General features: G+C 46.6%; 2 protein-coding genes across 2 annotated transcripts in view; one reads left to right on the top strand and one right to left on the bottom strand.

The window, feature by feature from the left end:
- LOC129125932 (uncharacterized) overlaps positions 1 to 18472 on the top strand; it is a 30232-nt gene extending 11760 nt beyond the window's left edge. The window contains exons 2-15 of the mRNA XM_054641644.2: positions 2178 to 2260; positions 4848 to 5018; positions 5523 to 5672; positions 6194 to 6235; positions 6933 to 7017; positions 7845 to 7922; positions 8086 to 8152; positions 9430 to 9618; positions 10356 to 10531; positions 11057 to 11218; positions 12297 to 12406; positions 13337 to 13526; positions 14109 to 14226; positions 14739 to 18472. Of these exons, the coding sequence (XP_054497619.2) occupies positions 2181 to 2260; positions 4848 to 5018; positions 5523 to 5672; positions 6194 to 6235; positions 6933 to 7017; positions 7845 to 7922; positions 8086 to 8152; positions 9430 to 9618; positions 10356 to 10531; positions 11057 to 11218; positions 12297 to 12406; positions 13337 to 13526; positions 14109 to 14226; positions 14739 to 16468 (3348 nt within the window). The 5' untranslated portion in view covers positions 2178 to 2180 and the 3' untranslated portion in view covers positions 16469 to 18472. The remainder of the gene's footprint in view (positions 1 to 2177; positions 2261 to 4847; positions 5019 to 5522; positions 5673 to 6193; positions 6236 to 6932; positions 7018 to 7844; positions 7923 to 8085; positions 8153 to 9429; positions 9619 to 10355; positions 10532 to 11056; positions 11219 to 12296; positions 12407 to 13336; positions 13527 to 14108; positions 14227 to 14738) is intronic.
- A 2877-nt stretch (positions 18473 to 21349) lies between these two features.
- LOC129125853 (adrenodoxin-like) lies at positions 21350 to 25528 on the bottom strand. Its single transcript, XM_054641519.2, has 4 exons — positions 25296 to 25528; positions 22927 to 23051; positions 22374 to 22503; positions 21350 to 22117 (listed from the first exon to the last, which is right to left on the bottom strand). The coding sequence occupies exons 1-4, from the start codon at positions 25526 to 25528 to the stop codon at positions 21997 to 21999; spliced, it is 609 nt and encodes a 202-aa protein (XP_054497494.2). The 3' UTR covers positions 21350 to 21996.
- Positions 25529 to 27954: the final 2426 nt, after the last annotated feature.

The raw sequence follows: 27954 nt of genomic DNA, 5'->3' as shown, positions 1-27954 counted from the left end.
GGTCTGTCCTTAGCACCACTTGTACCCCAGAAGAGAGTGGCTTTGGAGTGGCCAAAATGATTGCCTTGCCTACAGCCAGGTATTGTTTGCCGTGGGATTCTTTGGCACAGGAGATCCTATCAAGGGTTTATTACAAAGCCTCTGAAGACATTGCTGCAATCTGCAGTGCCCCTGGCACAGAGGTGCCTCAGCTCACCCTGTCCTCATCAGTGACCTCTGCAGTGGCAGCTGCTGGCATCACCCATCCTCACTGCCCACCTTCAGATAATGCATGGCTGATGCTTTGCTGCATTATGTTTGTGGGAATGTTTTATCCTATTAAGGCACTTCCAGAAGCCAGATGTTCTGTTTTAGTAGGGGCTTCCTTTTTTTAAAACAAACATTTGTGAGCTGATGTTATTTTTATTCAGTTCTCCCTGTGAAACTTCCAAAGACAGATTTTTGCTTGGCAATGTCACAGCAGGGTATGAGGGAGAAATTGCTGTCCATCTTCCTCTGCCTACATTTGTACATGTACCCAGGGAACCTACTTAGGGAGCACTAAGGATACTGCAAAGCTGAATATTCATCTATTAGGAAATTGATTTATTAAGTCACACTTGCAGGCCCACTCCAGCTTTGAGTTATGTAATCATACATTCTTTTTCACAAGGTCATCTGTGCTTTGGAGGCCTCTGTTGGACCTGGTCAGGCATGGAGTCAGGAGTCTGTGTTGTGGAAAGCTCTAGGCTGTAGGATTCCCAGGTCCTTGGCTGCAGAAGTCAAAAGTCTTGTAAACTAAATGGGAGATGAGGAGGGTGTCCCTTCCCTGGCAGCTGGACCCCACTCCAGCCTCTGCCATGGATTTCCTTTTTGAACAGCATTAAATCACTTCCCCCAATTTTTATTTTCTCACACAAACCCCTGGAGACAGACTTGCAGCCATGTTGAGCTCCTGTAGCTCCAGGGAGGGCAAACAGAAGCAAACCAGCCCCAGCCAGCCTTCCAGTTAGCTCTGAAAAACCTGACATAATGTGGTGAACACCAGTCACACAAATTGGCTGAAATGGTTCTGTCCTTTGCATTTCCATCCCTGATATGAGATAAAACCTTCCCCTGGCATCACAGGAATGGTAATGCAGTCATAAGGTGCTGAGCTGTAACAGCCTTGCATCCTCAGAGATGGGAGCTCCCAGTGAGCTCCCATGCAATGAATGTTTTCACTGCTCAGCACAGACCTTGAAAAGTATACAGTTAACAAAAGCAACATCCTTTCCCCTTAGGAGCCCTCCCTCATCAACCAGCAATCTTGGTTTCTTTAATTCCTAGAATTTTTCATATTTTGTAACATTCAGAAGTCAAAAGATCAGTAAGTCTCAACATGCTCTGAACTCCCTGGCACTTAAAGCTCTAACATAGGCAAATGCTGAAATTAGAAATGAGCCACGGGACAGATTTTCCCATGCTTACTAATCAAGAGTCACTGATGTAAGGATTTCTCTCCCAGGCTAAAATCTCTCATCTTTCTCCAGCACAAAATTTACTTAGCAAATAAAAGGGGACCTGTGACCTCTGTATATGTTGGCTTGGATAGTTATCATTTCTAACTCTTAGGTCTCACCATTACAGTCACCCCAGTTCTGTGTTATACAAGACTTGGTGGCTGTGGCTGTTAAAAAAGACAGAAGTGTCTTGAGGTTAGGCTGCCTGGAGAGGGGCCTGGTAACAACCTGTTTGCTGAACTGGGAGTCATGGAAAATGAAAATAGAGAAAAATCTACCAAGGAACCTCATTCATTCCTCCAGCTGATAAAGTACAATTCCCTAAAGCATTATATGCTCTTCATATCTTGGTCTGGTCCAGTTTTAAATTGTATTTCTATACTTTTCCTTAACAAACTTTCATGGTATGACTGTTTGGAAGTTTTCTTGAACTTCACCCTTTGTTTTTTTTCCTTCTGTTTATTCATATAATTACTTTGAGATTTGGCTGTGAAAACATAAATGTGAGAGTTGACCAGTGTTTTAATGATCAGGAAGGGGAGGGAGGTGTCTGGGAGCACATGGGAGCACAGATCATGGCTTTCAGTGCTGAGCTTTCATGATTATTAGCTAGACAAAAAGAGAATTTGAAGAGTGCAATGAGCAGGTCTGCTCCCAGGGTGGCCAGGCTAACTTGAATGTCTTTTTGTCCTGCAGAAGATGAAGCCCATCGTCCAGAGAAGACGATCTACCTCATCTGCCATTACTAAAGCTCTTGGAAAATCAAAGTCCCATTCCAGGTAGAAAAAATATCTTTCTGACTCCTGTTTCCATCTTTCTGCCTGCACAGACTGAAATCAAATGGGTTTTCAAATTCATTTAACCATGTTGAGGGCAATTTGGTCCTGTGGCAGGGGCAGGTGGGGGGACAAGGCACCAGGCAGATGTGGTGGTTCGCAGGACATGGGCTGATGCAGATTTAGCACCCCTGAGGAGCATCCTGGGCTTCCACCTCAGAGTTTCCCTGCACAGCCACGCCCTGTGCAGCTCATCACTGCCAGAGCCCTCTGCAGCCCCTGCTCCATGTGTGCACTGCCACTGGGAGGGACAGTCCTGACAATTGCTTCTGCCTCAGCTGCAGGTACACCTGGGCAGGTGAGGGGGCTGGAGCTGCTTCTGGAGATGGAGGCAGTGGTGGGAGGCATGCCCAGGCCCTGAGAGCCCTGTGCAGGATGGCATCAGCTCAGGACACTTGTTGGAAGAGCTGCCAGACCCACACATGCTCCAGCCAGCCTGTCCCTGCCAGCTTGGGTAGTGGAGAGCTGCCCCCATCCTGTGCCTCCGCTGATGCTCCTGCAGTGAGGAGTGTCAGCAGAGTCAGGGAGCCCCATGCCAGCCAGTCATGCACATTTTCTGCTGAAACACTGAGTGTTCTTACTCAGCCCTGAGCTGAGCACCTCAGCCCAGTGGGAGCTGAGTCCTCCTTGACCTCCTCCCCTCCTGCAGCACTGTGTCACTGCCAGAGACAGATAAGGGGATATGGTCCTTTCTGCCTTGCTCTGATAGCAGTCTTGTAAATAACATTTCCTGAGGGATTTGTTTAGTTTGATTTTTTTCTCTCTTTGTAAGAAGGAGAAGATAAAGCTGAACTGATTGATCTGGACCAGCCCTCTGGAGAATATCCCTTTTGTATCCCACCATTGGTGATGGATGCACAGTGCAGCCTGCTTCTCTGGAATGAGGGGGAGTGTCAGTCTCACAGGACATTTAATATGAAGGGCAGGACTGATTTTCATTTGGTTGTCATTTGAAAAAGTTATGTGACTTCTTTTTCCTTCCTCCCACCCCCTCTAAATTGCAGTAAGGAAAAAAAAAGTGAGGAAGAGAAACAAATTCTTGCCTTTATTTGGCTGGAGAACATCCTTATGAGGGAGGGAAGCTTTAAGTGCTTATTGTGATGAATTGCTGTGGAGGGAGCTGGTCCAATGCCATCTTTGCTCAGGCCATGAAAGCATCAGTGAGATTTTTTTGCTATTCTGCCATTGTGTTTATAAAGCTGGGTAATCCTCCAGCTTTAGGAAATCCACTGCTTGGGACTGTGAGATGCTGTGGCTCCCACTGCTCAGCTGATGGACATGGAGAGTTTTAATATCATATCTGAAGGTGATGAAACTTCTCACTTTCAGCCCCAGAGCTGCATAAGTCAAGATTCACTTGGTGGTGGCTGTGGAGGAGGGAAGAGGGAATTTCTGTTTGCCAGAGTGCAGGTGTTCCTGTGACTGGGGGAGGATTTTAGTAAAGCAGCTACTGGCTGGTTTTAACCTCATTCCTGTGAAATCAAGTGAGTTCAGTTATGAGGCCAGTGGAAACTGAGTTAAGACCAACAACGTCAAAAATACTGCAATTACAGCTCGTGTGGGTTTTTATTTGTTTGTGTAGAGTGTCCTCAGACTAGAGGGTAGAGCAGTAGAGCAGCAGAGGGAGAGCAGAATTGCTGAGGGGTGAAGGGAAGGCAAGTATCCTTGCCTGCAAGCAAGATACACATTTTTCTCTATGTGTAGAGACAGGAGGATCTCTGTGAGGTTTTTTCTGTGTCAGTCTAAGGCCATGTCTCAGAGTTTTACTAATTAAGTCAGGCTCAGGCACACAAACACACAAGCAGGAACTCTTGCATGTTCATGCAGCACAGAAATGGCTGTGGGAGCTGCTGTGCCAGCTGCCCTGAGCCCAGAGCAGTGCTGAGGAGGTGCTCTGTGGGGTGCTGAGCTGCAAGCAAGGACACTGCACTTGGCAGAGCTCTTCCAGCTGGGGACAGCACAGGGAGAGGGTCTGGTTCAATCTCCATGCTGCCTTGTTGACTGAAGTCAACAGCAGAACCCCTCAGGGATTTTTGGAAATGGTGAGCACCTCTATGAATCTCAGTGGAAACAGCAAGCTGGATGGCTGCCAGGCAAGCCAGAATCAGATGTCTGGAATTAGATGAGTACATGCAGTTCATTTTCTTTTTGCTGCAACTCTTGTGCTGACAAATTGTTCAGGCTGGATGGAAAACATGCACAGAAAGGGCAGTGCCCCCACGCCCAGCTGAGCCACACCATGAGCCACAGGCTTTCCATGGTCAAGTCATAGCACATGTGCAGGAAGTAAGTCTTTTACCTGAGTTGGAAATTACTCAAAAACTACTATTTCAGCAACTTAATCTCACAAGATTTGGTGTGGTCTTTTTAGGCAGTTTTCTGTCTGAGGCTGGTAAAGTTAATTGTGCAGGGGAATGTGGGTCATAATAGAGGGCAATAGGGGCTGGGAGAAGCACAGAGCTCTCAGGCTCCTCCAAAACAAAAAAGGAAAGCTTCTGACAAAGTCTTGTGATTTTTCTTACTCCTGCAGGGAAACTACTCTTTCCTCTTCCCATTCAGACAATGGGCTGCCAAGTGGGGTGTTCAGCAGCCCAGGCTCCACCTTCATCCTGGATGAGCGAGTGCAGCTAACCGTGGGCCTGCAGACCCAGGAAAGACACCTGATTTTGTTGAGTGATGTGCTGGTCATTGCCAAGTCCAAGTAAGAGGAATTTCCTTTTCCCCAGTAGGTGCTGTTGAAGCTAGGCTCAGCATGTGGTGGGGTTTTTTGGCCTGTCCTGTGCAGAGCCAGGTGTTGGACTCAATGATCATGTGGGTACCTTCAACTCACAAGATTTTATGAGGCTCTGATCTACTTGTGGAGCATTTAGCAGCCTCCAAAACAATGCTTCTTTGGAAATGTGGATCTAAAACGTGGCATTTCCCCCTTCCACCTTCACAAATTCTTCTTGGTATTAATGTTTCACTCCATTTGTCTGAAGAAAAATGTTGTCTAATCAGTTCTGCCCATTTCCTTATGAGGCTGCTTGAAGATCACCATGAGGGCAAGAGGCAGAAGGACAAAACTGACTTTCAGTCTGACTCCTTCTGTCACTTATAAATTAAGAGCTCTAACTGCATCTGCATGACTTGAAAGGAGCATGATCAGACTCTGGAGGACTAAATATTATTCTCTGGCCTAAGGAATTAATAATTTCCATTGCAGATCCTCCTCCAGCCTGAAGCTGAAAAAGCAAGTGCATCTGAGTGAAGTGTGGACCGGCACCTGTCTCAGTGAAGTGACAGAGAAAAAGATGAGTCCTGAGAATTCATTTGTCATTGGCTGGCCCATCACCAACTATGTTGTCACCTTCAGGTACCTTATCAGACATCAGAGCTCCCTCTGCATCCCAGTAGCTACTCAGGTCTCCCTGTGTCAAGTGAACAATGACTGAGGCTAAAGGGCCCATTTCCTTTTCCATTTCCTTACCCTGAAACCCAGGTAACCTGTGCTGGCAGCAATAGTTATAGGAACAGCAGACTTTGGGAAGGAAATACTAGGAGAAAGAAAATAGCAATTAAAGGTCACTGCAAAAATAATGAGGGCCCACCAGATGAGTTAACTCCAACTTCACAGAAAGGGATTTTCCCTTATCTGAACACTCACCAGTCTGACAGGAAACCTGGTCCAGTTTGTTGCTGGGATTTTTTTGTTATTATTATTTTTGGTATTTGTTAAAATAGATCAGAAGAAGGAAAGGACTGTGCTTTTGTTCCAGGGCTTTGCAGGAAGCAGCTTTGACTTACAGCCATATATAAATGAAATTGGGTAGAGTTTCCAAAGGCTGTTACCCATTCAGCACTTGTTTGATGATCTGCCTCCCTTTTTGTCTTCAGCTCAGCTGATGTGAAGGAACGATGGCTGTCAGAGTTGCTGGGGTAAGTGACCCTCCTTTCATCCTCCTTCCAGGAGGTTCCTCTACAGGCCTTAGAGAAATCTGCCCTTCAAATTATGCTCTGATTTTCAGCATGTCAAGTGTCTAAGTGATTAATATTGATGCCCCTAGGAGAGTGCAAAATTGGTGCTAACAGCTGGGAAAAAAGGGGGTCCATCAGAAGATGATATTGATGGAGCATCCTTTTTCCTTTGGAGCTGGAGGTTGACTTTACTAATCACTGTGGAGCTGTCACAAATGTTACTGATTCTTCAGATGTTTTTTGATTTCAACTAAAATTTTTATTATGTTGCATCTAGAGGCTACAGTTTTTTCTTTTATGTTTTATATGTGGTTTCCACTAACACTCAGACAAAAGTGTTTATATAGAGACAAAGAGGGGGGAAAAATCTTCTGATTTGTGGAGAACAGTAGTGATCCTGAGGGAACACTGGAAGGTATTATACAGACACATCTACCTGCACTGAAGTACTGCATGTGGGGGATTGTTACTCTTTGTGCTCCAGGTAGATAAAGAAGTCAGTAAGAGCATGGGGCCTCACTATGAACACTACATTCATGTATGTCATAATTAATCTGTATTTATTACAGTGCCAAGGAGGATGTCTCATCCAAATTTTAGGGCCCTTCTCAAATTTGGTTGGGAAATTACATCCCTTCCCCTTTTCTTTGACTTTCAGGCATATCAATGAGGTAAAACAAAATGAGTATCTGAAGAATCTGACCCTTCAGATCGTTGTGCTGGATGATGACAACTGTTCTTCTGTAAGTAAAGCTAAGGACCTGCTTGTCAGATCAAGACTACACAGGGGTCTGTGGAGTAGGAGAGAATGCAGGGCTGTGCTGATATTCCAGCATCTGAATATCTGCATCCTTCCCACTTGGAAGCCCACTTGGAGAGTTTTGGCTTGAGAAAGGAGTAGATAGCCAGGCCCTTATCAAACAGCACTTAAGATTATTCTTCACCTGACTTCTTTTCTCTTTTCCTTTTGCTTCACTTCAAAATTCATGCCAGTTTGTGGCTGAGTGCCACAGTCAATTCCTATTTCCAGTGCTATGAATTGAGGGTATTGATCTCAGAGTCACTGGTGTGTTGTCCTGAATTAATTTACTGGAATGTGTCCCAGTCTAGCATACATTTCTTGGCTTCGTGCCGAGCTTGGTGGGTCACATTTGCCTCCTGGGTATTCTTCCTTCAAAGAGTGACCCCTGACACTGGTTGATGAGCATTGCTGTGTTCCATGTTCACCCTTTTGAGTGACAGTGACATTATAATCAGACAAACATTGATGGGATCAAACACAGCATCTAAGCACCACCCACCTCCTGTGATTTCTGCTGTTTGAAATCTTTGGATGGTATTATAGACCTATGACAGAAGAAGGAGTGGAGAATAGCTTTCATTTTGTTTACCCATCATCCTTTCTGGTGTAGTTCAAATTTGTACAGCTCATCCAACCATGAACATTTAGTAAAGACAGTCCTTAGACACAGATGTGACATTTTCCCCAGATTTTAAAGCTACAAGAAAATGCCACCAGACTTCTCACCTTTGTCTTAGCTTCCTGTATTTTCTCTGTTTGCCTTTCTAGACTACTGAAGTCAAGGTGTCCAATGTGGAAACTGCAGAGAGTGTGATGAAGAAGACCCTTCTACAGCTTGGGCTCCCTGTAAGTGGCAGGTGACAGATCTTAGCTAAGGATTCTGGCAGCATCTGCTTCACAGGACAGAGTGGGTGTGGATAAGTGTAGATTTGCTGTCTGTTGCTTTCTGGGCCCTCACTCTGGCCCCTCTCAGCTAACATTTTTCTCTTCTCTGTTCCTCACCCAACAGGGCAGGACCAGTGAACACCACCTCTGGGTGGTCTCAGGAAAAGATGAGCCTGCTTATCCTCTCATTGGTAAGAGCCTTCCCATATTGAGCATGATTTTGTTGCTTAATTCTGGCACCAGAGGAAACAGTAATAAATTGTATTAGTGTATGTGGCAGAGAAACATCACAAACATTGCATTCTTCACTTAAAAAGCAATAGCAGGGACACTGTTCTTGATATAAGATGTGACATAAAGTTGCTGTGAGATGTCACTTGGCTTTTATCATCTCAGCATCCACATTTAATCAAAGCATGGTGATATCTTTGAAAAACTTCACACTTACCTCCCTTTTCCAAGCAAATCTGTGCATTTTGGGGTGGGAGCCCATCACACTTTTCAGCAGATGCTCCAAATAAATGGGAGATCTTCAGGTGGCCCAAGAAATACCTTATTTGCAGCAGATGTGGTGCAGGGGTAGGACATGCCTCAAAGCCTAATTCAATCTGGCTGCTGGTATGAGCTTGCAGGGCTCCAGGTGTGGAGGCTGGTCCTGCTCTCCTGCTCAGCTATGCAGGCATCTCCTCACAGGCAGAGCAGGAGGTCAGGGGCAGCCTCTGCCCACCTTCACTGTCTGTGACAGAGGTGTCCACTGATCTCTGTCAGACAGAGCATCTCCTGACACTTCCCAGGCCCTTTGCCTTTGGTCAGAACCAAACCAATTGCTGCAGTCAGGTGGGTATTCAGCAAGAGTGTTCTAGATCTAGAGGAAAGCACTTTGGCAACTGAAAGAAACAGAATTTTTCCATGGCATATTGGTGACTTACAAGCTTCTAGTTAGGAAGCTAACATGTTTATCCTACTCTTTTGGTACTTACTTAGTTTTCATTGCATTTCAGTTCTCAAATAATGAAACTGCTTTCCACACAAAACATTGCATCATATTGAAAACCCAGTTTGTTGCATTTTGGTTGTTATCTTCTGAACTGCAACCTTAATCCAGTACTAAACTGACATCACGGGCACATGTAGGCCACTTGCATCAATGCCTTCACAGGCTGTTTATTTGAAAGCTTTCCTTTCTAACAATTTGTGTTTAGCTTTTAGAAACTCCTCAGGCTTGACGGAGGGTAGGTGTGTATATGGGGGCCTTGAGGACAATCACAATGGTGCTTGAGTGCTATAGATCTGTAGGGGATGATCTGAGAAATAGAAGAAACATTTTAAAATAAACCACTGAATTTTGTCTGTTAAGTTCTAACCATTCACCATGGAGATCACCAAAGCTGGAATTTTCCAGTAACAGTAAGAGTTTTTACCATAGGTCTGCATTTTTGCTTGGTCTTTACACAACTCTGCTCAACAGGGCACGAGTATCCCTTCAGCATTGCCTTGAGCTGTCTCCGGGACTCTGCTGACCAGCAACAAAGAACCAACAACAACACTCTCCTGGCTGATGGGACAGAGGCTTCCTTCCTTGCTCAGCTCCCAAAGGAAAAACAGTGTCAGTTTGTCCTGAAACCCAGACTCCAGGCTCCAATGCAGCTGAGGAGAGGTAGGGGCTGCAGGAGTGTGGTACAGCCAGATAGAGACTCTCCGCTGACCAGTGCAGTGCTGAGCTCTTCTGGCATCGTACATGTATCCAGAGTTGCTCTCATACCTGAATGGAATGTGAAGAGGAAGAGACTGCAGAGAAGTGAAATTTCTCTGTGCAAATGTCTCGACTTAGCTTTCAGTCTTTCGTTAGTCTGCAACTGCAAGTCATTGTAATAGAATCATAGAAAATGCTGAGTTGGAAGAGAACCATCAGTATCATTGAGTCCTGGCCCTGTACCCAATAACGCCACCATCCACCTGAGAGCATTGTCCATAGGCTCCTTGAACTCAGACAGCCTTGATGCTGTGACTACTGCCCTGGAGAGTCTGTTCCAGTGCTGAGCCACCCTCTGGGTGAAAAACGTTTTCCTGAGATCTCACCTAAACCTCCCTTGACTGATTCATGCCATTTTCTCAAGGCCTATCACTGGTCACAAGGGTGAAGTGATTCTTGCACTGCAGAGACAGCAAGAGAAGAATGGTGATTGAGAATTTTGCTGATGGTTGAGAGATGAATAAGTGGTTTCATATATATACTGCTGTATATTGTCTAACCATCCCCATTAAGAGTGCAGTTAATAAACAGGTGAGGGTAGAAAGTGTTTGTTTTGCTGGGAACTCTGCCTCCACTGTACATCGCTCGCTGTCCAGCAGGAGGACAGGCAGGTGTGTAATGAGGTTTGTGTTTGCTTTCAGAGTCACTGCAGAAGCACACCAAGAGGAAGAAGTCCTTGATTGACTGGGCCCTGCGCCGCAGCACCAGCACGCCCACGGGCAGCCCTCCCTCACAGTCCCCTACCACGCCCCGCAAGCTCTTTGGCCTGTCCCTGTCCTCTGTCTGTCCTGATGGAATCCTTCCCAAGCCAATCATGGTAAGCAGCAGCCTGGACTGCTTGTCTTGATGTAAATTTGATGTCTTTAGCCCAAAATTTAAAGCCACTTGCAGCACTGATGAGGATTGCAGGGGGAAGAGGATCATGGTTTACTTGTGATCCAGACTCAGCTCAGTAACAAGGGTGGGAACAACCCTCTCCTGGGTAGTCCCCATCTCTTCATTCACAGGCATCTGTCCTTTTCAGTGGGTGTCTCAAGGTCATCACCAGCTGACAAGGGGCAATGTCAGTGGATCCTGCCATGCTATGTAACCTAGAACTCACTCACTGCAAGAGTCCCCTGGGCTCACACTTGTCACAGGATAAGCGTGCCCACATGAACTGTATCTGCAGCTTGCCTGTCAGGTTTTCATCCCTGGTTAGATCAGGATAAATCTCCTGTGTTGTTTTCTTTCCATTACTGACTTGGTCATCTGCTAATTACATTGCAACACATGATGAATAATATACACAAACAAGAGGGTAAAGTGTTAGGCTCTAAAGTACAACTGGCTTTTCTCTTAGGATATGCTGCTCCTCTTGTACCATGAAGGTCCCTCTACTAGGGGCATTTTCAGACGTTCTGCCAATGCCAAGACTTGCAAGGAACTGAAAGAGAAGCTGAACTCTGGAGATGATGTTCAGGTGGATGGAGAGTCAGTCTTTGTGGCTGCAGCTGTCATCACGGTATGTGTGGCCAAGTAACTCAGCTGTCTGGGCCAATGGCACCTTCCTTCTTTAAGGAAGCAGTGAGTCTTTATGGGTAGGGAGGATTTCAGGGGAATAGAAAGCATTTTCCAGCAAGGAACATTTTCACCTGTTTGTGTGCACAGAGGTGATACAGTGGCCTGGTTTTCACATGCAGACATGTGCAACCTTTCAGGATGGGGCTCCCTTTGGCACCTGCCCATACCAAACCACCCCCAGAAGGAAATACAGTGATGTCCACCTGCAAGGCAGCTGTGATGTCTGTACAGTGCCAAATAACATGGCAGATGCTGCACTGACATATGCATAAAACCCTTTGCTGACAGCAGCACAGATGTTCTTTGTCATTTCTGAATACAAGGAAGAGGCTGCAGAAGGTTTGGGAGGACTTGTGCCACTTGAGGGCAGCTGCTCTGCAACCCCCAAAACAGGAGCTGACCTGTGCTCTCTGGACCCCCAGCTTTCACCCTCTGATCAGCCAGAAAGCACAAGGGAAAGCAGCTGCTAAATCCAAGCAGAGGGGTTCTGGTGGGTGGGGGATGAAGCTTGTGATAAGACCCATGGTTCAGTAAGGAAAAGCTTGTATTTCATACTGGCAATTAAATCTGGTCAGAGTAATTTAGGCACCAAAGTATAAAAAAAAAATCCCTTTTTTTCTTGTTGGCCTGATATCCAGGCATTTTCCAAGACAAGACATACACTGAGTTGTTGAATAGTCCCCTGAGAAAAACCAGCAGTCCTCCTAGCTGAGAAATGTATCAGAGAGATCTGTGCAGAGCCCCAGGGCTGAGTCCTCTGCTGGACTGTTGGAAAAGGGACAGTCCTGCTCTGGAGAAGGGGCAAAACAGATGGGCTGCCTGTTCATCCTGCAGTGCTGCCACAAAAGAGCCTGAGGAAGACAGCTTGGTGGGCATGGGAGGGGAGAATAAACATGTTTGTGTAGTGTCTTGTTTTATCTTGTGCTTAATATGAATAAACAGTGACTATATGCATTGTGAAACTGAAACCAGGAATTCAAAACTGACCAGACTGCTCTGCATATATATATTTAATTCAGGATTTTCTCCGAAATATACCTGACAGTGTTCTATCCTCAGACATGCACGGACTGTGGATGGAAGCTGTGGACACAGAAAATCGGGCACATAAGATTGAAGCTATCAAAAGGTTTGTAAAAGCCTTTGTAAAAGTTTCTTTTGGTGGGAAAAGGGGGAATCATATGGGCCTAAGAATTGCCTTCATTTTCTGGGAGATTACTGGCAATGCTCCAGGCCACAGGGGAGGAGCTACTGCTGATTGCCAGTGTCATGGATCAGAAAATTTTATTTTCAATGGTCTTTTTTGAACATCCTCAACATTTCTGATCCCAAAAAAGTAATTTAAAAATTCTCTTCTGATGATTAGTTCAAATTACCAGAACAAGTAAACTGAAAAAGCATAACAATTCAGCCACCAGGAGTGCATCTATGGTAGCAGAATTAAATCTTTAATGACAGTAACTTTATTCTTATGTCCATGAAATGAGGCTGATCATCATATTGGCAGTTAGAATAAACAGCCCTGTCAAGGCAGAGATGTGGACCTTGAAAATGGCTTTACTGCCTTGAAACTGCTGCCCTGAGCATGAGCAGTTTATCAGCCTCCTGTTGGATATCCCATTTATTCAACCATGGCTCAGCTCAATTTTTGAACCTTACCATTTATCCTGGGCCTTCTTTATCCATGTTCCCCACAGCACATGACACAGCAGTGGTGTGGTCTGGAGTGCTGCTGGCCTGGAGCTGTCTCTTGTCTCCTCTGGGCATTCCCTGTTTAGTTAAGGCATTGTGGGTTCCCCCCACATGCTCTGAACCCAAGTCCCTTTGTCCGTCCAGCTCTGAGACCAGAGCAGGTGGGAAATTTGGATGCAGAGTTGTGGCTCTCACATGAGTTGGTGGAGGGGAGTGACACAGATTCACCTTATTATCAAATGTGGATGTCTCGGGCTGGGTACAAAGGGGCAGAAGGGGGAAAAAGCTTTGGGATGCAACTTCTGGAATCCAAAGAGCAGATGTTTGTGAACAGCACTGTTTTCCTTTTTTCCTACTCTCTGAATAGTCTCGTCAACCAGCTTCCAGAGGCCAACCTCATCTTACTCAGACACCTCTTTGGAGTCCTGCATCATATTGAGCAGAATTCTGGAGTGAATCAGATGAATGCCTTTAACCTGGCTCTTTGCATAGCACCCAATATGCTGTGGCTACCGAGTCCCACTGGGCCTGAAGAGGAGAGCCGGTCTACAAAGAAGGTAATCTTCCATGGGTTTGGGAAAACCTCTGGTTTCCCCTTTCACTGCTTTTTATGGCACTGCCTTTTGTAGTCTAAAGGAAGGCACAGGGCCGGTGACAGTGCTGGCTGAGTGGCACCCAGGCCCCATCCTTTCCTCTGTGCAGCTGTGCCCATGCTGGGATGGGTTTAGCCCCTCAGGCTGTCCAGGGTGAAAAGGGAAGCAGTGATTGCTTCACCAGATGAGCTTCCTATATGGCCAAGCAAGCACAGGAAAACTGGAGCAGCTGAAGTTGGACACTGCCACCTCAGCTGGAACAAAATAAGCAATGAGCACAACAGTGCACCAGAAAGGAGGAATGCTGGCTTGGAGCTTATGAGGTGTAGGCAATAGTGAGGAAAACTGTAGAATGTGCTATACCTGGCTCACAGCACCAGTTCACATAGTTCATATTCTTGCCTCAGGTGTTCATACAGATGCACTGCCACATTATTAACAGCTTCTTAAGGAAATTACATCTGTAAAAAAAATGAGATGATCTGGGTATGGTTTTACTTGCTCTGTTTTCATGAAACTGAATCTGTGAATTCCTGTCTTTGCCAGGTGGCCTTGTTAGTGCAGTTTCTGATTGAAAACTCAGGAGAGATTTTTGGGGGTGATATTGCTTCCTTGTTCCAAAGAGCTGACATAAAGAAGTCCAAAAACTCAGCAGAATCTCTGGGTAAGTTGGTGGTAGTAAATCTTCCAGAAATATTTAAAATCTTTTAATAGGTAAAGTCCTCAGACAAAAGAGTTTGCTATACCTTCATGTTTCTTCTAAGGAATAGCATTGAAAACCAGCTGGGTTTGGTTTTCCCTTCGCCTGTCAAGCATAGGCAGGAAGAGATAACAAAGCAGAGTGCTGAGGTGCAGAAACTCCAATGTGACCCCAGGGGTAGTTGTCTTTCTCTGTGGCTGCTGTTAAACCTACTTTAGCCATCGCAAGAATTTAGTGTAGCCTTAGCACTGCCATGTCCCACATGGTTTGTATGGAAAGAGATGGAGTTGTCTGTTAGCTGTCCTATCAATACAAGCCAGTTGTGAAAACTGGTCATCAAACCAGAATTTTTTTTATTATTTCCTGTGAGAATAATGGATTATCTTTATTTTTCCATGGGCTTCATATAATTTCCCTGCTTTGGTTGTTAGGTACTATATATATGGCAACAAATTAATTTGTGTCCTCTGCCCCAGACATAGGCTTGGCTCAGCATGATGATTCCTCTGATGAGCTGGAGTATTCCACTTGTGATCCAGAAGGGCCAAAGCACCACCTGGAATCTGATGATGCCATTTTTGAGATACCCAACAGCTTGTTACTTGACGAGGATCAGGAAGACTGGGACTTGTTCAGTGAGATCACAGCCTGCTACCAAAGCAAAGCGCAGACCAACGCCAGCGCAGACAGCTACGAGCTCCTGGAGGAGGACGGCTCCTTCTGCTCCATCGGCTCCATCCGCTCGCTCAGCCCGGCCCGGGACCGCTGCTCCTCCGAGCCCAGCGTCTGCCTCAGCTCCCAGCTGCCCCCGCAGAGCCACGAGCCCGTGGCCCGCCAGTCCAGCTGCGACGCCACCATCATGGGCAGCCACACTGACTACGTCCACAGGCTCAGGCAGCTGCAGATGGAGAGCCAGAAGCTCATTGATGAAGGCCTAAGCCCTGGGGTTAATAAGGCCAGGCAGAGCTTGTGGCAACCACCTCAGACCACCTCCAGGGTGAAGCAGCTCAGCCTTCAGAAGTCCAGCCTGTCCAACAGGTCCAGCTTCTCCAGCCTGTCCTCTACCACCACCTCGCCATCTGCCTCCTCACTTAGCTCCTTAGACAGTGCTTTCTCCTACTGTTCAGAGTCATCAGCCATCAGTCCCACAGATGTCTCATCCCTGCCATTCATGTTTGGCACTTCTGCCAGGCTTCATGCTGTGTCTCCAACAGCTGCCAAGAGGTCCCAAAAAGAGTGGCACAAATCCTTCACATCTCCTTTACATCTGTGCAATCTGGACAGTTTTCACGAGGGTGAACCCAAGGCTGGAGAGACCAGTCATTGCTTTGGAGAGCAGAAAAGTTTTCCATGTGTCAGCAGAGCTGCCATGGGAAGCCCATTCACTGACATTGACTGGGAAGAGGAGGAGAGACAGCTGAGTTGTTCAGGGTGCCCTGGCCCAGCGCTCAGGAGCCAGGATTATACCAAAGAGTTTGAAGAAAGCCCTGAGCACCCAGATGCCAGCCCATGCAGTGAGACATCCCCACAGGCCAGCCACCAGCAGCACAGGGAGAAGACAGTGAAGAACATAGAAATCAAAGGCATTGATGACTGCCCTCTGAGCCAGGAAAGCCTGAAGCGCACCAAGATAACTTTTTATGTGGCCCCAAATAAAGAAAGCTCTCGGGGGTCTCAAGTGGGAGAAGAGGAGAGATCTGTGACAAACACCAGCAGCAGAGACTCACCCAGCAGCATCAGTGAGCAGAGCCCATCTAAGAGCTTGCAGACTGTGAGAGTCCACATCCCCCAGACATTGTTCTATGGGCAGAACACCCCCCTTGTCCTGCAGTCCTTCTCCAGGCGCTACCACCACCAACCAACGGTCCCATCCCTGCAGGCCAAGCACAGAGAGAGCCCCCAAAGTGCCTCTGCTCCCGAGGAGCTGGAGAGACAACCAGGGGAAACGGCGCAGGCGCCAACCCAGAGCAAGGGCTCGGACACATTCAGCCACACCATCCGCATCATCCTCCCCGACTCCATCCGCAACACCATCAGGGACTATTTCAAGCAGGATGAAACTGAGCCCTGTCCCATGGCAGAGGTGGAAGCAGTGGAGAAGGAACTGCTCCGGAGCAGGGTGGAGTGGCTCAGGAGCCAGCCTCTGGCAGAGGTGGCCGCAGAGGAGCGTGACACAGCGGTGTTTGCAGAAGAGACTTTTGTCTGAAGCGATGGTTGTGGAGGAACTAAATATTTTTTTGTGTATGTGTAACAGAAAATGTTCTGTAATATATGATCAGGGTGTGAAGAATTTAGCAGGCTGCCTGGGGCAACAAGTGTAAAGTGACACTAATGTGTATGTAATACTCATTTTGGTGGGAGGTGGGGGGGGCTGCTCTTGTGTTTTATGCCCTTTTCTGATGAAAGAGACTTCACTGGCTGGGTGTGGAATGGAGTGAATACCACCAGACTCTCCCTGTCCTTGAATTAGCTGACCTGTACAGGGCCTGACTCCATTTTTTTTAATAGCAGGAAAAGAGAAACATTGCTTTATTTTCTCCAGTCAGCTGCTGATGTCGGTGCATGACTGGACAACAGGGACAGCTAATGCTTTTAATAATTAGTTAAAAATCTTTACACTTGCACAAAACCCACCGTTATTCACAGTTCATCACAACCAATCATCCAAAGGAAAATTCTTCACCTTAATTCCAGAAATCACCGCTGCTTCACTCTGCTCATCTGTTGTCTGCTCTGGTCTAGCTCACAGCCCTCAACCATTATTGGTTGAGGCTGGGTTCCAAAATCAGCAGCTGGAGCCCAGAGCCCAAAGTCCATTCAATGACAGACAGCATGTGTAACATTTTAAGCCCAAGATTGCTTTTTTCTGGAATTAATTACACAGTGATTCTTTCTTCTCATACCTTCCCCAAAGTTAGCATTTGACAGAGACACAGTTGCCATAAAGGATTTTAGCACTCTCACTTTGACAGGGCTGTGAATGTTCTTCTGTGTCCTCTGGGAGTAGCTCAGTAGCTAGGAGTTTCAGTCCTAGTGAAAGCTGACAATCTTCTGTCAATGCTGATGCCCCTTTCTAGAAGCAGTGTGGATGAGGCAAGTGACTAAATTCCTAGTCATGCTGAGAGGGACTTGAGCAGGGCTTGGTTTTAGCACGAGGTCAAGGAATTGTGGAAGTTGTCAGGAATGTTGTTGAGTAGATGCTGAAGCAAAGTCACATCTTGCCAGAAAGTTGTCAGTCCATACACTGAAACTGTCCAGGCTTCATCACCGACGCTGGCTCAAAGAAACGAAACACTGAGTTCCCCCTCAGCAGAGAATGTGGCCCTGTGCACTCCAGCAGAATTAAGTCTGGGGAATTCCAGGCAGGGATGTGCTAAGCAGGCTGCTGGTAAAGACCACCAAAGAGATGCAACCAGTGGAGTCCTGAAGCATCCCTCAAAGCCATGCTCAGAAGTGCCACAGACTTAATGGGACTTGTTAGAGGGTTGTGACACTGCCAGCTGAACTCTAAACAGATGCTGAGAGCACCACATTAGTTTGACAGGTCGTTTTAAGGAAACAATGGGAAAGGTCTCAAAGGTTGAAAGGTTTGGGATGGTTCATTTGAAAGTTACATGAGAGTTTTCTATGGTGGTATCTGTCAGAGAGACAATCCTTTTACTCAGTGAACAGTGAATGGGTGAAGGAAAAGAGAAATACATGAATCCTAATGACTGAAAAGTCCTGCTTGTGGAGTAAGTATCCCTGCAAGCTGCTGAGTGTCTGCAAATAGCCAGAGCTGGAGCTGCATGACAGCTGCCATGGTTCAGTCCTTGCATAGAGGGGAAAGCCACCTCTGTAAAATTATCTGGTGTCAGATCCCTCCACTCATCTGCCAGGTGCCTGTGAGGGTCAGTGACAGGAACCTGGCCCAGCACTCCAAATTCACATCATCAAATACTAGGGCAAGGGAACCAGGGGGAAGCCCAGAGCCCACTTTCCAAGGTGTATACAGTCTGTTTTGTTAGATGAAGGGTGTTTACCTCTCAAATGTGGCACTCTGTCCCAGATCACCTTTGTGGCCCTTGTATAATGAAAGGTGTATATAATCATAACACAACTCCACCACCAACATAATTTTCCTCACACGTGAACAGCAATAAAGCATCCACAGTCTTTTTTTCCAGAGCTAAAGTTGTAACTGTTTTAATAAAAGACACATAAGTTGTCACTGTGGTGTTGTCACCTTTTGTTCCCTTGCTCTTGCTCCCCTCTCCCCTGTGTCAGGGTGGTGGCATTTGCACTGAACTGCTGTCAAACACACTCACCTCCCAGCCTGGCTCTGCCAGGCTGGCCACGCTGGCAAGAAATCTTCTGCCAGCACAGCAGTCTAGGCATTCCTCCTGTCTTTTCAAGAAGGTGAAAGAGCAGTAAATATTATAAGAAAAGTCTGCCTATTCTTGGAAGAGAGATGATTCTGTATTCTAAACATACTAACAGATGTAAACTCAGCAGCTGGGCTCAGGTCAAACAGAGGGGACCTGAACCAAATGCAGAGTAAGAGCTCATAATTTGCATCACCTAAAAAGATCACAGGAAACTTAGGAAGAGATTAGTTTAGAGAAACACTGGGTTAAACAGGGAAAAACACACAATTTTCCTTGCCTCATCTTAGGCTCCCTAATGTGGGCACAGTTCTCTGGGTAGCTGCTCTAACCTAGCTCTGTATTATAACATTTTTCTTTATTTTAAACAAAACAAAATCCTGCAAAACTTAACACAAACCAGAGTTCTGGGCTTGGAAATTCACAGCCCTTCATTTCTATGAGCCAGAAACCAATCTTGAAAATGTTCCACAGCCCCCAGCTTGCTTGTAACAATAACAAATGCACAGACACTTGGTTGGATTTCTGCTCCAGAAAGGCCACACTTTCCCTTAATGTATGGCCCTGAGATGCAAACAGGGCCCTTTTCCCTTCTTTCTCTGCCCTTTTTTAGATCATTTAGACCACGCTGGCCTGTCACACACTGAAAGCCCTGCCCACTGCCCCACCAGATGCAGCTCTTGGGAAGTCGTGTTCCATGGTCACCACCCAGGAAGCGAGGAGCCTTCAGGGCCCGCTCCCAATTTAGACCAAGGCCAAACAAGTCCAGCTCATCTGCCTGGAAGAGAAATGACTCATGCAGCCTCATCTTATTTCTGTTCAGGATATATGATTTCTTTCCTTATCCTGCAGGCTGACAGAAACGTGACAGAAGTGCCTGAGGCAGCTGTAGTTTACTTTAAACTTTCCAATTCTATTTCTGATGTTTCAACTGTCAGGAAAGCCAGTCTTCCAAGACACACTCTCCCTCTTCCTTTGTAGCAGCTCCTTTGTGCAGGGGCCTCTCTGTTATACCAGGACACCTTCGAGGGACAGCCAGCCCCACCAGAGCAGCACGGGCTACTCTGACTCCCTGCATTTCCATGCTAACAGTTTGTCCTAGAAACTCTTTCTTCAGAGGTCACCCACACTCTGAAGAGGAACACAGCAGTCATTCAACCCTTCCAACCCAGAAGCTGCTCCCTCTCTTGCTGTCCTGCCAGGATGTGTGCAGAGAGCTGACCTTTTCCAGCAGCAGCCTGGGCTCCAGCTTCCAGCCTACAACAAGGTGGGGACCGAGGAGTGGGACTGCAAAGCTCCAGATCACCTTGGCTTTGCAAGAGACTTGAAGTGCTACTGAAGGTGATGGCTTAGCTGCTTTCATTTAATCCATATTTGTTCTCTTTCTTTTTTTTTACAGTAAACCTGGGACAAGTTGGAGGAGAAGATGTTTGGGAGAAACAGGCACGGCCTGGAAGATTTTTCTGATGTATGACAAAGCAAAGGGCTATCCTGCCACATGCCAGCCACAAGCCTGAAGCCTTAGTACATCACCACATCCATGGTCCCCAAACAGGGCTGGCACCCTGCAAAAACCCACCCTGTTGCCATCACCTCTTACAGCACGTGGTTCTGGCCCATGCCAGAAATCCTTCCTGCAGGTACCCTTCTGCTAAGGATAAATTTCTGGCAGGGATAAACATTTGTACCGATTTTTCCATGAAGGATCCGAGACGAACACAAAGCCCATTGAGAGGAGTCACAGATCACTCATCACCTGTGCCCACAGGGACAGCAGGCCATGCCGGGCGCGGCAGGGCTGGGGTCCGCAGTAGGAAGGCATGGATGTGCACAGAGACCATTAGACACAAATGGCAGCTGTGGCTCCCCGAGACAGGCCCAGGCACCGCTCAGGGCGAGAAGAAGGAGGAGGGACGGGCACAGCTCAGCGGCCCCGCCGCCACCGCGGCCTCCCCCTCCTCATCCTCGTTCTCCTCGCAGCCGCCGCCGCCCCGCGCGCGCCCCCTGGCGGCAGAGCGCCGCCACAGCAGCCCCGCGGCCTAGGCCCCACGGTCGCGCTGACATTCCGTAAATCACAGAACCGCAGAATATCATGAGTTCAAGGGACCCTTCAGGATCATCGAGTCCGACTCCAGGCCCTGTGCAGGACGTGCCAAGAATGCCATAATGTGCCGAGGAGTATTGTCCAAACAATTCTTAGCTCAGGCTGCGTGCTGCTGCCCTGGGGAGTCTGTTCCAGGGCCCAGCCACCCTCTGGGTGAAGAACCTTTTCCTGAGATCCAACCTAAACTTCCCCTGACTCAGCTTTGTGCTATTTTCTCGAGTCCTGTCACTGGTCATGAGACTGAAGAGCTTGGTACCTGCCCCTCTGCTTCTCGTTGTGAAGATGTTGAAGAACACAATGAAGTCTCACCTTGGTCTCCTCTTGTCCAGGTTGAACAAACCAAGTCACCTCTACCACTCCTCATAAAGCTTCCCCTCCAGACTTTTCATCATTCTCATGGTCCTACTCTGGACCCTCTCGAACAGAATAGTCTTTTTTACATTTACTACCTGGAGTATCCCAGGTGAGGCCCCACCAGTGCTGAGTACAGCAGGACAATCACCTCCTTCGATCAGCTGGCAGTGCTGCATTCAATACAGACAACCAAATTTCATCCATCTCCTTCTGTTCCAGCCAGGCTCATGGTACCAGAACAGTGCATCTTGTTGGTCTAAAAGGCTCATTGTTAGAATTTTATTTGACAGGTGGGGTAGTACAGCAATGAGAAGATTTAACATTTGGAGAAAGTGGCTGCTCACAGCACAGAACAATTCAGGGACCCGAAACATCTCAAGTTCATAGAAGTGGTTCCTGCTTACAGGAACTGTCAGTACACAAATGTCCTCAGTATGTTCTTGCTGACCAAACTCAAGTCACCTACATCACCAAGTCCATCAGTACACTGACTTGCAAACAGCAATCTCTTCTTAAGCTTCCCAAATTGGAAAAGTCTGCTCCACTTTTAAAGAGCCAAGCCTTGCAAAATTCTCAGCAGTTACTCAGAATAGCAGAATTCTTAAATTTCAAAGGAGAAAGCAAGTCACATACAGCAGAGATATTTACTGACACCCACCCAGGGAAATATAAAGCCTTACACTTTAATCCAGTTGGTTCAGCAAAGCATTTAAGCACTTAAAACACATACCAAAGACCCTATTAAGCATGCTGCCTTGTTCAAATAAGAGATTTGCCAAACACGCCTTTTATACTAAATCAGACCTTTATGGCCTACTGCGAGCCAGCCACAAAAAGCAATAGCATCAACCAAGAGCTAAGTACCCTGCCACACCTAAATGAGGGTGTAAGCCGTGCAGCAGTCGTTTCCAGTCACTGTTTGCTTTGCTTTCCAACCTCCAGCTGCCTCCTCATGTCCGACACATCCATGGGGACCCTCACTGTCACACCATCCATCGACTTCTTAACGCACACCTGGCAGCCAAGGCGTGATCTGAGAAGAAAACATGAAGTGAGGCTCCTCTGTTCCCCAGGTAAAGGGAGGAATCCCCCACCCACACTGGGATGTCTGGTTCAGGATGGCTTTTCACTAAAGCTCCTGTTAGAGATCTGCTGTCCCTCAAGAGAAAGCAGCTCTCAAGGCACAGCTGTAATACAGAACAAGCCCCATCCTCTTGGAAAGAGGTGTCACATGGTGAGAATCTGCCTCGGAGGCTTGAGGATCTGCTGTGATCAGCAGGGAGGCTTACGTGTCAGTGAGCCCATATGCCAAGTCCAGCATGTCTAGCTCTTCATCTGAGATGGCATCAAGCTTTTGGAAGGTGTCCTTGTCAAAGATGAGGTGACAGGTAGAGCAGGCTAATGTCCCTTCACAGGCACCTGGTGGAGAAGCAAGGAAAGGACAGCAAATCAGGAAAAATAAGGGGGTGAGAGAGACCATCTTTAGGAATAGTGTGAGAAAAGGCCGTTTAACAGATCTGGAGCATGTCAAAAGAGATGCTAGGAAACACAACAGATGGATGCAGTTTCAAGCCTGCCTCTTGTCTGGGAGAATCACCATCAGTTTTCAAATTTTTACATCAGCTCCATGCAGCCAAAAGCACTGACAGAGGCTGCTGGAATGGCAGTGTGACAGTGTGAGGTTACATTGCCATCTCAGCATGGTGAGCCACCCAGCAAGCAGCTGGTGGGGAAGGGAAGCTTGTTCATGGTCTTGGCAGAGCACAGTGGCATATTGTTGCACTCTTCCTAAGTACCCACTGGCCCTAACAGCCCATGCACATATCCTGCTGCAGCACCTACCAAATCCATCAATGGCCAAGTTGTGATTGACTACCACTTCCAGCAAAGTCTCCCCTTCTTTGGCTGTGGTCGTTAGTCGCTCTCCATCCCGATTTATAAAATGCACTGTCACCTGATCCTCAGAGCTGTAAGACAAATTTGCAAAAATCAGAGGAGCCCATCTTTTTCTGAACATCCACAACTGAGGTCTTTTGGCTGAGTGCTAGAGACATGGCACTTAGAGGGAAATGTGCACACAAACACTTTCTCAAAGGATTGTGCCACGCATATGAGAAAAAATTCAAATTATCAGTTCTCAGTGGCAGCCAAATCTGAGTTGCCCCAAAATATTTCCCATTTTATCAAACAGCCCACAGAATAAATGTCTATCTGTGCACAAACAAGTGCAGGTGCTCTTCACATGCTGCCCCTGCTCAGGCTGGCTGGCAGAGGGAGCATGGGTAGGCAGGCAGAGCATTTGCAGATCCCAGGTCTGGGCTGTTAATCCTGGGTAGAGCAATGCAATTACAAGCAAAGTGCTCAGGATCAGATACTAATACAGCAAGAAGGGCTGTTGTCATTCATGCTTTGCTTCCCCTTCCCTTTCCCAAGGGGATTACTTGATGATTGTTCCTTTTCTGCTGCTTTTTCTTCCATGAAATGCCCACGCCTTTCCTTTACTCCATCACAGGGGCCTTCTTGTGGTGAGACATGCCCAGCCCCAGCTTTTACAGAGCTACTGGGCTGAGTAACTTCCTCTGAGCTGATGTGATCCATGCTCAAGAAAAATTGCTAATTATTTTGACAGCCTGCAAGATTTAATCTGGCCAAGAGTTAGGAACATAGCCATCAGCTTCTCTTAATGATAACTGCAGAAAGGGAATCTACAAATGAGAGGGAACCAGCATCTAGTTCATCTTGTCCTGACCAGGCTCTCACACCAATCTGGAGAAGGATCCTACCCTGACAGCAGCGTTCAGGATTGCTCACCAAGACAAGTATATCTTGAGACTGTTATATTTGCTAGAGGAAGTACATGAGCAAACAGGTTTTTTTTCTTAGTGTCCATACCAAATGCTCACTTATATATAGATATATATATATATCTATCACTTAGATATAGGAGGTTACCAAAAGGTCCCAGCTCCTGTGCTGAAAGAAGGCAGCACCCTGGAAGTGGTTGGGCCTTTTGTCCAGTAACTCTCAGTGTGGCACTGCCCAAGTGCCCATTATCCCAAAGCCCAGGGCATTCTCCAGTGGCAGAAGCTTCTCTTTCATCAGGTTGACAACATACATCAGTTTCCTTCATATAGAACCTACAGATATTTCTAAATATGCAATTTAAAGACTACTCCTCAAATGTCAAAACAAAACAAAACAATCCTCCTCATTTCTGAAGGATCAGACTAATTTATTCCATTTTTATGGCAAATAGGCATGTTTTTAGGCAATGTTTGGTTTATCTTTATGGGTGAAATCATTTGTTACAAAATTGAAATGGTAAAGTGATAGAATGCCACTTAGTGGTGCAACCAAATTGATTTTTTTAGCTGGATAATGGTCAGAGGTTTGGAAAGATCTTACCAGGATGTGATAAACTCAACACTGTAAATTCAGTGTATGCCAACTGATTATTTCCTTTTAAAAAAATAAAATCTCAAACTTTTTGTGACACAGCAAAGTGGTGAAGGAGGTTTCAAGAAATCAGTTCTTCCCCCGTCAATGTTTTCCCTAAAAGATACTTTCCAAGGCCATAGCAAGATGCCTACAAGTACTGCCAGAGATAATTTCATAAGCAACAAACCAATTAGAAAGAAATCCCATTGATAATGAGTCTTCATAAATCCCACCAAGTGGGGTTATCTATGACTTTTCTCTAAGGTCAGATAGCAAAGTAGTTTATTGTATTTTCTGTGATGGTTGGATCTCTCTCTCAATGCCTAGCAGATTACAGTCTGACCCAGATCATACTAGTCTATGAGATCCACAAATTGCATTTATTTTACCTTCTCTTCCTGAACTATCCCTGAAGCAGAGAGAGGAAAGGCTGGCAGGGAACCTGCAGTAGTTCCTGCTGTGGAAAAGGGCCAAAGAACTCTTTGTCACCTTCATGAGATGGTTCCCAGCCACTGTCTGTGGCCCCCACAGCTCTGGAGGCAGGACCAGCACCTCTGACAGGTCCCCATAGCTCCAGGGATGGGAAGCAGCTCCTCTCAGGCTGGGTCCTGGCACCACCTTCCTCCCCATCAGCATCTGCTCCCCCAAGCTGGAGGTTTCATCCTCCACCTCCCAGAGGCCACGGCTTGGCTGGCCTCTCTCCTCTTCCTGCCACAGGGCAAGGCAGAGGTGCCTCCATGCCTGTGGATGCAGCAAGGCAGCATTTCACCCACCTGGACTCCCCAGGGGCATCCTGGTGCGTGGAGCTGAAGCCTCTCTCTGCCCAGCCCCTTGCTGGGCTCTGGTGCTGCGCAGTCACAGCGCAGAGAAGAACCAGGCGAGTTCTGCTGGCGCTCAGTCTGCTCTGCAGGGGCCTCAGGAGCCCCAGGATGCCGTGAGCCATCCTGCTCTCTGTCCCCTGGGCTGTCCTCTGATGCAAGGACAGCTTGATTAGGCATTTATACATACAGCTGGGGAGGATGGGGGGAAGGAAAAAAAATAAAACAGTAGGACAGCCTCCCTGGGGATGGAGGGAGGGAGGAGGGAGGGGAAGCAGGAAGGAAGGATGGACAAAGGGATTGTGCTTGGATCTTGCTGCAGTCCAGCCAGCAGGGCATGGGAATTGGTGGAAGCACAGGAACATGTGCAACATCACCTCCACATGCCCATTTCGGAGCAATGCTCGCTTTTTTCTCTTTACAGATTTCCCTTTTAGGAGCCAGAACTAAATCAAATTTCAGGAGAAATATTATTTGTGATGCCTAATCATACAAGGAGTTGCAAGTTGAGGGCTGGAAGAGCAGAGAGGCAGGAGAGCCAATGTCTGCTGCCTTGAGGAGAGGGGGACACAGTTCCTACAGCAATGGAGTGAAGACATGAATTCTGCTCTTGACAAGATAGCATCCAGCCACATCACTGCCTTACCCAATACACCAGGCTCCCACCTCTAAAATGTGAATATTCACTTACTTCACATGATGGTGGTGAGAAGCAGCCACACTTAGCTGCTCATTTGCTAAACTCTCTGCTGAAAAGTACCATAAAGATGCAGATAACTATAGTTCATTTCATGCTAACTGATAATCCACACTACCAAGCTTTGAAACCTTGCAGAAGAAAACTCTTAACTTATTCCCAGAAACAGTCACTGGTTTAGTTTACCCTCCTTTACAGGGTAAACCAATATGAATTTGAGGGCCAAAAATACAACAGCAAAGACAGTTTCAGTTCCTGGTTTCTGTGGAGTTAGGGAACAGCTCTCACCTCAAGAGCATGAATGGTTCCTTCCACCAAATTTACAGCTCACCATTTGGTAGGATGTCTGCTTTAATCAAGTTTTTTAATGCAATAACATATTGGTAGCCAGTATAAGCAAAAAAAGCCACGTTTATACTGGACTCTCTAAGCAATTTGTACAGGGGAAAAACCACAGCATAAGATAAAAAATGTCTGCCTCAACACAGAAACACACACACAGCATTGGATTCATAGTTCTGAAGATGACCAAAAAGTTTTGGCTTTTTGCCCCAAAATGAAAGTTTTCCACCCAAAGCTTTCAGGTTGGAAGGGTTGGAAAGAGGTGCTTAGGCTTTCTGAAAAAACCATCGAAGACATTAAGGAATGCAAGTATTTTCCATAAGCCAGGAGGGAAATGTATTCTTCAGTTCAAAGGCAAGTGTTCAAGCTTTCAGACATACCTCTCAGACAGCTCCAGTGGAGACAAATTCATGGGCAATGCATAAAGGATTAAAAAAAAATAATAATAATTCTCAGGTCAACTTTTCCAGGTGGTTTGCTCTCTCCTACAAGCTGCCCCAAATGCTTGAGGCTTCAAATCCAAATTCTTGAGCTCCATCTCACCCCCAAACTTAAAACTACTCTGTGCAGCTTCTGCAGCTGAGAGACTCTGGCCAGTTCTGCCCTTGTTTTTCAGGCACTACAGAGATGCAGCAGACAGCCCAGTTCTGTCTCAGCCATTTCCATGGAAAGAAAGCAAGGCTGGCAAAGAGAGCTGCAAGGAGAGAGGCCACAGCACATACAAACCACAAAGCATCTTATCTCTCCAGCAAACCTTGAGCTGAGAGAGATACATTAGATATATGCACAGCAGTTTCCACTGCAAGGACATTTGTGTGTTTGTCTGGCACTGCCTCCTCTCCCTGCCAGGAACTCGGAGCACAGCAAGTGACAGGTCAATGTCACCTGATGGAAGAGAGGGCAGTGCAGAGAGGGAAGTCAGGGAGACATTGAGGTGCAGAAAAGGGGACAATTGCTCCCTGGTGAAAGCAAAACAATTCTGCTGGGGCAGGAGAGAATCAGGCCCTTGCAGATTTTGGCTAGTCTGTTTTAAGATCTTTGAAATACAGAGAAAGGGCAGAAGCAGGATCTCCTTTCTAGAGTAAATAATTGTTCATTTAGCCAAGGGCACAAAAATAGAAAGCTTTAACCACCTCTCCCAGCAAATAACCACCCCTCCCACAAAAAAAAGAAAAAAGAAAAAAGAAAAAAACCCAGCCAATAAAAAACCCAAACCAAACAACCAACTAAACCAATGTGGAAAAAATATCATTGCTTTGAAAAAAAAAAAAAAAAACCAAAACAAAAACCAGCTCAAAATTTTGCTTCACAGTTCAGCACATATTTTATAATAAGGCCAAAAGCAGCTGAAGAGAACCCTTAGCTCTGCTTCAAGTATGGTTTGGCAGAAACCAACCTCCCAGCAGTCCACACAGGCACATTGCCCCCACTCCACTTCTGTGGTTTCTTGCCAGCAGGCCACACTCTGTCAGTGCAGTGGCTGTGCCCAAACATCCAGTCATGTGCTGGCACATGCTGGTAAGGAAGTGGTTTTCTAGCTTGAAATACATTGTCCAATATCTTCTGTAGCACACA

The sequence above is a fragment of the Agelaius phoeniceus genome, chromosome 14, assembly GCF_051311805.1.
Source record: "Agelaius phoeniceus isolate bAgePho1 chromosome 14, bAgePho1.hap1, whole genome shotgun sequence".
Classification (NCBI taxonomy): Eukaryota; Metazoa; Chordata; class Aves; order Passeriformes; family Icteridae; genus Agelaius; species Agelaius phoeniceus.
Note: the sequence above shows the minus strand (reverse complement) of the source record. Positions and strands in the feature narration are given on the sequence as shown.

Bases quoted from the DNA above. Each gene is read 5' to 3' on its own strand.
- LOC129125853 (XM_054641519.2), bottom strand. From the start codon at position 25,528: ATGTATAAATGCCTAATCAAGCTGTCCTTGCATCAGAGGACAGCCCAG. The intron at 23,052-25,295 runs GTGGGTGAAATG...TTTGTCTTACAG, and splicing joins GATGCCCCTGGGGAGTCCAG to CTCTGAGGATCAGGTGACAG. The intron at 22,118-22,373 runs GTAAGCCTCCCT...TTTTCTTCTCAG, and splicing joins GCATATGGGCTCACTGACAC to ATCACGCCTTGGCTGCCAGG.